The following is a 10952-nucleotide window of genomic DNA, read 5'->3' on the forward strand; positions in this document are numbered from 1 at the left end:
ATGCCCTGTACATAATCCTACAAAATTTCAAAATATAAAATAGTCCTTTTTTCTCTTTAAATTTTGATAATTAAGCTTAACAAGTACATAATAGGTTAAGCCAAACTTTAGTTTTTTTCCTTTTTCTTTTTTTTTTTTACATGTTAGAACACAAAAAATAAATTTATTTATATTTTAAGCTTAATAAAATTATGTGTAATACATACTACCAAAATAATTGTATAAATAATAACTTTAATTGAGGAAAAGCATCTATGGAAACAAGCTAAAGTTCAGAGGGCCACCTAAAAAATGCAAGACAATGACACTTCCTCTAGGGCCATAATGTACATGAAGATAAGTTTGCACTAAGGGCAAAAGTGCATAAATGCACAAATAAAAGCAGTACATAATCTCTTTTCAGGTACAAAGTTGGGCTTTAGGATTAGCTATCACAGAAATATGCAAAAGGATCTAACAGCAAGAGGATCTAAGGTAATATTTTACATGAACAGTTAAGAGCTATTTAGACTTGAGCCTGAGCTTTATAGTAAAAAATTACCTTCCAGAGCTCAGTTTTTCGCATATGGACGGTTAAACATAACTTCAATGTTAAGAGATGGACATTTTTGCAATCTCCTCCAGTAAATATCTTGATTCAGCAGAACAGTCCAGTGGCGCTTGGGCCCTCACAGTTATCCTTTGGCGCTTCTCATTCATGTACTCAGTCTGCGACACGCTGACCCGAAACAGATGAGGAACCCATGTTGCTTCTTTCAATTTGAGCTGATACTTCTCATCTCCCTCCTGATACAAGTGAAAACACCATTTAGTCTACAAATAAACCTTTTCTTGTTGTAAAAATATAATACGTATCTTGTAACAGGCGATCAGAAGAAAATGGATCAGATTTGGGGTAACCGGATAAAGATATAGGGTACTGTATCCACATTTGCTTAGCTTCATCAAAAATATAAGTAGAAAGAGTATTAGCTTGCCAACCGAATGTACTGTACTGATAGGTTTTAGATGTGGTAACATTCATTTGTTTCTGAGTGATGTCAAACTTGCCATTCCTTCATATTAAACAAATGTGGTTTCTAAACTGGTAACATGCAGACAATTAAATTCAGCAAATAAAAGTAGATAGGATTTGTTGTTTCATTTCCAAAATCTTCACATCAGCGGCACATGTTTTAATTTATCTTTTAAAAGAAGAAGCAGATTTTGTGATCATTATCAACTGGATTCAATATTTTGAGTATCAAAATCCATGCGATTTGTAACTCGGATAATACCAGTACCAAGCATACAATAATCTACCTCAGTCTTTATCCTGTCAAGCTCATCAGCAGTGCAACCAATAATCTTTTCAGCTTGTTCGTTGAAAACTGAGAGCCAAGCTTCACCAGTAGGGTCTGAAACCTTGATGACCATTATATACCTGCAAGTATTATAGCAAAATTTAGGACAAATATAGTAAGAATAAATCCTCTGTCAGTAGGACAGTTTAATAAATTTTATCAAATCTTTGACCTTAATGAACATTGATCATCATTCTTTTGGCAACCTTCGCACCAGTATCCACCACCAACAGCTTCAGTCACTTTCTTATTGCACGTTGTGCAAGCTCGATACCACATTGTTTGATCCGCCTTGATGAGGCTGATGTAAACACTTATGCTGAAGAAGACAGGCTGTCCATGTAAACCAACTTAGAATTATATAAAATCACTAAGTAAAAGAATTAAAACAAGTGGTTAACTATTTAAATTTTAAACTGTTGGTATTGCTAATGAGTAGAACAGTACCTTATCCTGACCCAATGAAGGGTCATTGGTAATTTGAGAAAGGAATACTCTATCAGAATACATGGACCTTAAGCCAGTCCTAGAAGAAGAGACAATATCTGAACCAACAGAAGCCATTGAAGCACCCTTCCCTTCAGAATCATACCTAGCAGTTGAAATAGCAAAAACAATGTAAGAACTAGGTAATATTTTTGGTTTAGAAGAGAATTACACCTAGCCTTTGGATTCAGAAATTTACCAAGATTTAAGCTTCTTTGCTTCAGGTAAATCTGGATTTATCAGTACAGTGCTTTTGGTTAAAGTTGAAAGGGAAACCCCTAAAATCAAGTATAATGATTAGTAACTAATAATATCAATACATTCAATGGAAAATGAAAAGTAATAAATTAAATATATCACTTTATCGGTTTAGTATACCTTGAAAATCCCCTACTTTTAGGCTTTTGATGGCTACTATAGGAGCTGTATCTACCATGTCCAACAACTCCTGGCCAATATTTGTTGCTAGATCATTCCAGAGAGAAACTGTTACAGTTTTGTTCCTGCAAAAAATCAATCCATATTTTGTCATAAAAGTGTTGAAAAATGAGTTGATTAGGAACTCAACCGAGTCACAAAAGCGCAACCACTTACGAATCATCTGCAATAGTAATATCACGCTTTGGGATGGTTTCATTATTGCTCTTCCGCCGAATACTTAAAGTTGGAGAAACATTCTGAACAACACCAATCACATCTGCATAAAAAAAAAGGGGTTTATCACATCTATTATCAAACTTCGTGAAGTCATATATGAAATATAACAAGTATATATTTAAAGAAAAATGCACCATGAGCATATCAGCATTACCTACAAGCTCCCTGCCATTAACATATGATCCGAGCTGATCAATTTTCACAAAATTAAATTTCGTTTCTGGAATGGACACTTCGCCTTCTGCCTCTTCAACTATAGCATTTTCATTTAATGTCATCTCGTAATCATTCTGGACTGTTTTGAACTGTTTATTTGCAATTCTGAGGGATCCTTTTGAGATGTAATAAACCTTCCCTAATTCAAATTTAGGGTAAAACTTCTTTGCAGCTTCATTAAACATGGTGGCTTGTATTTGGGTACCCTAGACACAAATTGCAAAAACAAAACTTTATCACAAATGTATATACTGAGAGAGCACAATTAGTTCAATCAAAACTTCCAAGTAGTAGCACTAAATCATATGATGCAAGCACTTTGAACGCAAGGCACTTACATCTTCATCAGTCAATTCTACATTGAAGACCTGGCCTTCTCCTCTTGCATTCTTGTATGTTCTCAAGTTACCTTTATTTGTTACCCGAACTTTTATGGTCCAATTGCCTTGATAGGGGTTCAAGGAAACAAGAGGATGAATTCTTTTTGTCATGGCCAACCGAGCAGCAGGAGCAGCACTGAATCCAAAAAGACAAAACTCAGTAAAAGAGCTACTAACTGGAAGGAACATTGCATGCTAAAAAAGGTACAATAAACTATTTCCTGAAGAGTTTAAGAGTATGTTTAATATCCAGATAAATTATCCACTGATAACTAATTAGGAGCAACTATCAAAAAAAGCACAAATCATGATTTTTTGGTAAAACATATGTCACCTACAGGTCTATTCAGAGGATATAGTGCCATTTTGGGCATCTAATCATACTACAACATCTGCCAAATTAGAAACAAATGTGTTGAACAAAGTATTCATGCATCCAAGCTGGCGCTTATTGTCTAAAAGGCTAGGGAACACATGTTAGTTCACAAACAGAACATGTTACATTTTTTACAAGTATACAAATATGCACTTGTAACATTGCTTAGCACTAGAAGAAGGTGATTATGAAGAACAATGATGAGATTAGCATAATGAAGATATGGTATAGTAGAAAGGGTTCTTACTTTCCACGCTGCTCATTGACAATCTGTGCTGCAGATTTTGCCACTATTTCCTGCTTAGGCATCAATAAAATTGAAGATTCTTCTTTCTTCACTTCACTTTTGTATTCTTCTTTCTTTACATCACTCTGAGATCGTTCTTCCTTCACTTCACTTTTTATCTCCGTCTCAAGCGAAGGCGACACAACCTCACACTTTGTCACAATTAAAGCCCTGAAGGCATTGGAAACGCAGCTCTTTCTTTAGAACAAGTAGCTCCAATTGATAAAATAACTCAAAAACCTCATATATCAAACTTAAATTGGGAATTTACTTTTCAGGTTGATTTGGGATGGCATTGCAAGTGTAATCAATGATACGAATGAGGCCGAGGTTCTGAAGCTTCCCAGAATTGATCTCAGAAGCAAGGTGGGTAGGAAGCATTGCTTTAATCTTCATCGCTCCATCACTAGCCATGAATCTGCAAATCAAATCAGAAGGAAAACAAAGATCATCAGCTTTTTCTGATTTTTGTAACTGTAAGATGGCGGATTGTTCTCTTTTTTTGTCGAGAAATGTTAGTGGGTTATAAAATAAAAGGATCTGTGAGGAGATGATTATCTATCCAGCAGCTGAATTATTAAGATAATCATAGCCAGGAAGCAACACAGCATCAAATTAGTATCAAAATTAGCGGAAATTTATATCAGCAACTAAAAACCATGACACCAAAAAAAACCAAAAATAAAACTATATCCTTGCTAGTTATCCACAACATGCACCTATTAGCAAGCAACTAAAGACCCGTTTGACATTGAGGCTCGTCTGATGCTAATAAATAAAACAGCATTAAAACAAAAACATATAAAAACATGATTCTGCATTTTCTAATGGGATGGCAGAAACTATAACACTACTGATTCGTTATAATATTTGAAATGCAATATTTACATACAAAAACAGACAAATTATTTTCCATCATATTTTCCCACTACACAAAACACAATTTGCCCACAATCCCAAATAGAGCCTAAGTTGTAAGATCAGCAATTAAATTACTTTTTTTTTTCAACAGAAGAAACTAAATAATTATCTTATAGTTAAAAGCTAAGTTCAAACATCTGTGATGAAAAAGTCAGGAACACTCCACCAAAATGCACATCAGTCACTATATACTGCAATACTAAAAAAGAAATTACCCTAACCGGAGCAATTCTAGCAGCAAAACAAGAGATCCTTAGAATGCAATTAAGATCTGAGGTAGAGAGGGAGCTCACGTGAAACGGGTGGTGCTGCTACCAATGGGCTTGAGATCGACGACCTGGACGACGATCTCCGGGATCTCCAAGGGCGAATCGGGCGTCGGGTTCGCGAGGAGCGCCGCGATGGCTCCCGGGGTCACCGACCTCGCCATTCCCCTCGATCGAAGAGCTCGAGAGAGCGGAGAAAGGAGCGAGAGAGGGGAGAAGAGAGAAATGGAGAGAGACGAGATCTATGGGGATCGATCTAAGTAAGAAGAGGAGGGGGTGGAGAGGGGCAAAAAAGAGCTTTTTTATGGCTTCGAAAATGGGGGTTTGCGCGGGAGCGGGAGGGTTTCGAGCTCATTTTTACCGCTTTGTTTTCGGAAATGCGAAAAGGGGGGATATCAACGGTTCGACTCTTTTTTTTCTTCTTTTTTATAACTCGATTTCGCGCGGGAGTTTTGAGGAGCTTGTGTGGTTTTTGGCGCCAAAATTTGAGTTTTACGGATGCGGAAGGTTGGGTTGAGGATTTGGAAGCCCATTTTGTTGGCCCACTCCAATATCTTGTAATTTCTTATTATGAGGTGTTAACGGGTCGGGCCTGGTGGATCCAACATTGTCGTATATGCGGCCCCATTAGAGTGGGCTAAAGGCTTTGGGCTAAAAATAAATGTTTTGGTGCGCAGTTTTGTGTATAGAGCTACTATGCTATCGAAAGTATAGAAAATTTAATGTATCCGACTTTTTAACCCTTGGTTCAATAATTGTATGGTTGGATGATTGCGGTCCTTCCTATGATTGAATAGTCTCCACAGAGTAATAGTATTAATTCAAATATTATAAATAATCAAAAGATTGATCTAAAAGTCAAAAAGTCGGAAGCGGCAGATTCTCTATATTTCTAATAGTATAATAACTCTACTCGAAAATAATTGGCATATTTTGGGAAAAAGAAACAAAAGATTACTTCACACTGGTTCTTCAACTACTAGATTAGACAATGAACTTCTCAATCTTTTGAAACTTTTTTTTTTTTTGTTTTTATTACTGCCAAATGTCATAGGAAAATTTATTATGTGGAATTTATTATTTGGAATTCATTTATGTTTTTTTTGCTTTTACACATTTGATCACTTTTTATTTTTATATTATTTTTTATGAACAAAAATAGTCCGTTAGCAAGAAAAAAAAAAAATCTATGTAACAGTCATGCATACCTCAAAGGCCCAATAATAATAACAATTTTATATTAAAATTATCTTTAAAAAACTAATTTTTTATACTGTGTGCATTGTGGAGATATTATTAAAAAAATGAATATTATTAACGTGTTCCTCAGGAACACTATACCGCAAGGACCTGCCAAAAAAAAAATCTCCCGAAGTTGCCCCGTCCCGAAAAATCCATTGCCCCCATCCAACGGCCATCATATAAGCAGTCCCCCACGAACGGCCGTGATTTCACGCGGAGTCGTATAAACACCGTCGTTCCTAAAACCCCCTTTCTCACCGAAAACGGTGTAGGGTTTTCGGAAGAGGAAAGCGGTCGAAAGAGGGGGATCGTCTCCTCCACTGCTCAGGTTCTTCTCCAAACCCTAATTCCACCTCCGGTTCTCTCGATCTTGCTACTGGAATCGGTTGATGTAGGTTTTGTGATCGATTTGATTAGTTAGCTGTTGTTCATCGTGAAATGTGTCTGGTTCTTTTTTTTTTGGTTTTTTTTGAGGTGGAGAAGTGTTCTCATCTCCGAATCTCAGCATCTACGTGCTTTGATACTTTTATTCTCATTTGTCCGTTCATATTGTTATTTGATCTGTATAAAATGTTCTGTCGTAACTTTGTTTGTTGTTATGATTACTTTTCCCATTTCCCATTTTAGTTTGAAATCATGCTATTTTAAGCTGATTTTAGAGTTCTGATCCTTATTTATTTAATTTTATCTGGAAACTATTATATAAACCCTGAGGTGTTGGAATTTTTAGCTTGTACATGCAAAAGTCAGTTGATGGTGCTTCATCTTATTTGATTTGTTTAATTTGTCGGGTTCGGTGGGCTGCTTGGGAAATCACAGGAAATCGCATCTAATTTGAAGAAAAGCAATCGTTTTTTACCTCGAGAAGTATTTCTTTGTTCTAACATAGGCAACACGCCGAACTCTTATGGCGGTGTTGTGCATGTTTGATTTAGTTGTGTTTGATTCTCTGTTAACTGTATGGGTAGTCCATTTAATGCTGTAGTTTGATTTTTTTTTAGGAGAAAAACAAATAGGGTTTGTTCCATGGTATTTATGTGCGATGTGCTTAAATTTGAGCTTAAGTCAGAGCGAATCAAATTGCTCGTAATATGGTTAAGATGCAGAGGGCTTCATTTTTCAGCAGGCAAGCAGGTGGTTCAAAGAATATCAAGCAAAGACTACTGAATAACTTGTCAGCACTTATCGTTGTTAGCAAATTTGAACTTTTTCATAAAATTGCTGCGACAGCAGCACACTGGTCATGTTCAAAGTCATAAAGATATTTCTTTGCATGGATCACGATTATTTGTTTGGTTTGTCTACATCTCAGTTCGGGCTTGTCAGATAATTGTAGCTAGTCCCACCCGGAGGGAAGAGCGGATATGTAGAAGAGAGGAGAGATGATGAGAAAGGAGAGTAAGGGATGAAGGAAGAGAATACGGAGAGGGAGAGGAATAATATATATTTTCCTTTTTCTTTCCAAATTTTAGGAAATATTTCAGAGAAGAATGTGGCAAGCGATATATCTATATTCCTCTTGTACACTTATATTTCATGTGATACATGCCTACCGTGATTCCTTTTAATACATATTTTTATTTAACTTATCCTGTATGTCTATTTGTTAGTTATTCTGCATTTACTGTATATTTAAATTTTGATCAACTGCGTGAAATGATACCAGGAGTTTGCTGGTTTGTTGCAGTTTTCAAGATGGCATTTGCCACTAGAGTTCAAAATCTTCTTAAGAAAGCTGTAGCTTCCAATCCATCAGTATACCAAGCAGTACGATGCATGTCATCCTCGAAACTCTTTATTGGAGGTTCAGCTCACTTTCTTATATTTTTCATCACTAGTCATTACTTAATGACTTGACCTTTTTAAACAGATTCTGAATCTTTTCTAAAATATCCTATACAGGGCTGTCATATGGTACAGATGATCAAAGTCTAAAAGAAGCTTTCACACATTATGGTGAAGTTGTTGAAGGTAAGAGATATATTTTTCTCCTCTTTTTCCTTGTTGCTATGTAAATATGCTTTAGCTAAGTTGCTTATCTATTCAGCTAGAGTTATCATTGACCGAGAGTCTGGAAGGTCAAGGGGATTTGGTTTTGTTACTTTCACATCTAGTGAAGAGGCCTCAGCTGCCATTACCGGCATGGATGGGAAGGTACTTGTTTCCATACTTTCCAGCATTAGTTGGTCTTGGGATTAATTTTCAGTGTCACTGCCATTACTGTCACGATGAATTACTCGGTTGCTGCTATTGTCCTTTTTCCTCCTAACTAAATTTGTAAAAGAACAAATTCTCACTATGTATTAATCATCATGATGAATAATAACTAGCTTTCCCTTCACCACTGCACTCCCCTCGATGTGCTCTCCTGCTGCTTGTACTATAACCATTCAGTAGAGCAACTAACTTTAGTGCCTTATTTTTCTCTTTGGATAGAGAGAATGGGGTAGAAGAGAAAAGAAAGTAAAAGAAAAAATGGAAGAGGAGAGAAATAAGTAAATTGTTTGGATTTATAGGAGGGAAGAAGAGAAAATGAACTTTTGATAGTGTTCTTTTCTATCCTCTTTTTTTTTCCACTTCTAAAGAGAGACAAAGGATGAGGTTTCGAGGAAGTATCTTATTTCCCTTTCTTCCGCTTTCTCCTCCTCTCCCTTAAATTTCTATTCCAATGAGAGATTTTTTTTCCCCTATTTTTACTTTTATATGTTCTTCTCTCCTATTCTCCTACCCAAGCAGCGCGTATAAAATAGAAAAACATGTAAATGACAGTTAGCTTGTGTAGTGCTGGCAGATTTGTTTGGTGTGTATTTCTTTGGATATGGTGCTGCAATTTTTGTAGCGATTTAATCTTTTCAATTGTATTAGGATCTTCATGGCCGGATGGTGAGGGTCAATTATGCCAATGACCGTGGTGGTGGATTCCGTAGCGGTTATGGCGGTGGCGGATATGGTGGCGGCGGCGGATATGGCACTGGAGGCGGTTATGGGGGCGGTGGATATGGCGGTGGTGGATATGGCGGTGGCAGTGGTGGTGGCTATGGTGGCGGTGGTAATAGTGGTGGTTATGGTGGGGGTGGTGGGTACAGCAGAGGGGGCTATGGTGGCGGTGCTGGCGGCTACAGTGGCGGTGGCACTGGTGGTAGTTACGGTGGAGATAACTACAACACTGGAGATGTTGAAAGCTATGGTAGCGGCACCAGGGGTTATGGTGGCAACAGTGTTGGTGGTGCTGGTGGGAATTATGGTGTTTCTGGTGGCAGCGAAGCGACCACAGGCTATGGCAGCAGGACTGACCAAGGAGATGACCAGTTTAATGCTCAGGACGACTTCTTGGAGGATGATTTTAAGGACGACGANGGTGAGAATGGTGGCGGTGAAGCGACCACAGGCTATGGCAGCAGGACTGACCAAGGAGATGACCAGTTTAATGCTCAGGACGACTTCTTGGAGGATGATTTTAAGGACGACGATGATGACGAGCCTGATGACTATGCCAACAAGAAGAGGTGATATGCCAAAGAGGGTCTAATATACCAAAGCTCATCGACTCTTCAATGAGTTAGTTACTGGTTGTCATCGACAACAGGTCCCCAGTATTGTATCTTGTTATTTGACAGGAACTGTGATGTTATTTGAAAAAAAAAAAGAAAAAAAGGAAAAGTGTATTAGAGAATAACCTGTGAACCTGATGTTCTGTAGGCTATCATATGGGTACTTTCTTTTATGCTTTCATTTGTTTACTTGCTGCGAACCTCCGAAACAGTGATGACAGTTAATGTTACTTATATCTCGAGTATTATGTGAATAAAATTTGTTTCGTTTTCCATTGCTGAGAAGAGCTGTTTGTGTTACAATATGGGAAGAGAATTATATGCGGTGGCAGTGAGTATCTTTTGTCAGATTTAGCTGATGGGAAATTTAATATCTAATTATACTAGTAATAATTAAACTAAACTGTTTTGATTGTTGTTTGTAACTTTTATTTTAGTTCTCTTTGCGGGTGTATATCAAAGGTTAATATGTATTCTCTCTTTAGTTGGTCTTCTTGTTACAAATTTATTGATTTTTCTTGATGACAATGAACTTCGAATCTATTCCTGTTTGCTTAAACAAAATCGTGTAATTTTGTTGTTGATTTATTCTACCTCTTTAGGTTTTTATTACAACTCCTAATCTGTGAGTCATGATAAGATAGAAACCATGTGATGTATCTAGTATGTATGTTTCGAGCCTTGAGACGTGATTATAATAGAGCCCTGTGAATAATGCAAGGTGAAAATGTAAGCACATCAGCGAATAGCATGATTTACTGTCAATCTGATAGTCTGATTGGTAGGTATCGTTATTCTTGTGCATTAGATGTCGAGTTAAAGCATTAGATCTCGAGCATTAGATATCGAGTTAAAGCATTAGATCTCGAGGTAAGTTGTTGAGCCAAGAAAAGAAAATGAGGATGTGGTTTTGTACGTTTCAACCGTATATTAAAAGTGGGTCAAAACGGCCAAACTTTAGGTTTCCGAGGTCACCTATCTTCTGTGTTAAAGCCTACAAATCCTGCAGTAGGCAAGGCTCTATCCATGTCCTTGCAGGGCTAAAATTGTTCTTTTTAAGGAGATAAAGCAAGAAAGGAATGTTTCACCAAACTCTTATCAACCCAACTAAACATTGCCAACTAATGCTAAAGATACGAGTCAATCCTAACTCCAACATCACCTCTTGCCTCTTCCAAGCTACCAAATCAACCCAACATCTGCATTCCATATTCCCTATCCACTCACA

The 10952-nt window shown here is 37.1% G+C and overlaps 2 protein-coding genes across 2 annotated transcripts; one reads left to right on the forward strand and one right to left on the reverse strand.

Moving 5' to 3' along the window:
• LOC109721633 (replication protein A 70 kDa DNA-binding subunit B-like) lies at positions 326 to 5302 on the reverse strand. The gene is made up of 12 exons (XM_020249338.1): positions 4959 to 5302; positions 4016 to 4162; positions 3706 to 3915; positions 3041 to 3218; positions 2641 to 2908; positions 2424 to 2526; positions 2208 to 2332; positions 2029 to 2107; positions 1791 to 1935; positions 1516 to 1676; positions 1303 to 1423; positions 326 to 786 (listed from the first exon to the last, which is right to left on the reverse strand). Exons 1-12 carry the CDS (start codon positions 5093 to 5095, stop codon positions 592 to 594), a joined length of 1869 nt encoding a protein of 622 aa, XP_020104927.1. The 5' UTR covers positions 5096 to 5302; the 3' UTR covers positions 326 to 591.
• On the forward strand, positions 6375 to 10009 carry LOC109721512 (glycine-rich RNA-binding protein 10-like). The gene is made up of 5 exons (XM_020249163.1): positions 6375 to 6501; positions 7861 to 7977; positions 8076 to 8144; positions 8221 to 8327; positions 9039 to 10009. The coding sequence occupies exons 2-5, from the start codon at positions 7869 to 7871 to the stop codon at positions 9681 to 9683; spliced, it is 930 nt and encodes a 309-aa protein (XP_020104752.1). The 5' UTR covers positions 6375 to 6501; positions 7861 to 7868; the 3' UTR covers positions 9684 to 10009.

This window comes from Ananas comosus, linkage group 15 (assembly GCF_001540865.1).
Source record: "Ananas comosus cultivar F153 linkage group 15, ASM154086v1, whole genome shotgun sequence".
NCBI lineage: Eukaryota > Viridiplantae > Streptophyta > Magnoliopsida > Poales > Bromeliaceae > Ananas > Ananas comosus.

Coding starts and splice junctions, on each gene's coding strand:
- LOC109721633 (XM_020249338.1), bottom strand. CDS start 5,095: ATGGCGAGGTCGGTGACCCCGGGAGCCATCGCGGCGCTCCTCGCGAAC. Junction 1,677..1,790: donor CTTCATTGGGTCAGGATAAG/GTACTGTTCTAC, acceptor TTACATGGACAG/CCTGTCTTCTTCAGCATAAG. Junction 787..1,302: donor TTGACAGGATAAAGACTGAG/GTAGATTATTGT, acceptor CACTTGTATCAG/GAGGGAGATGAGAAGTATCA.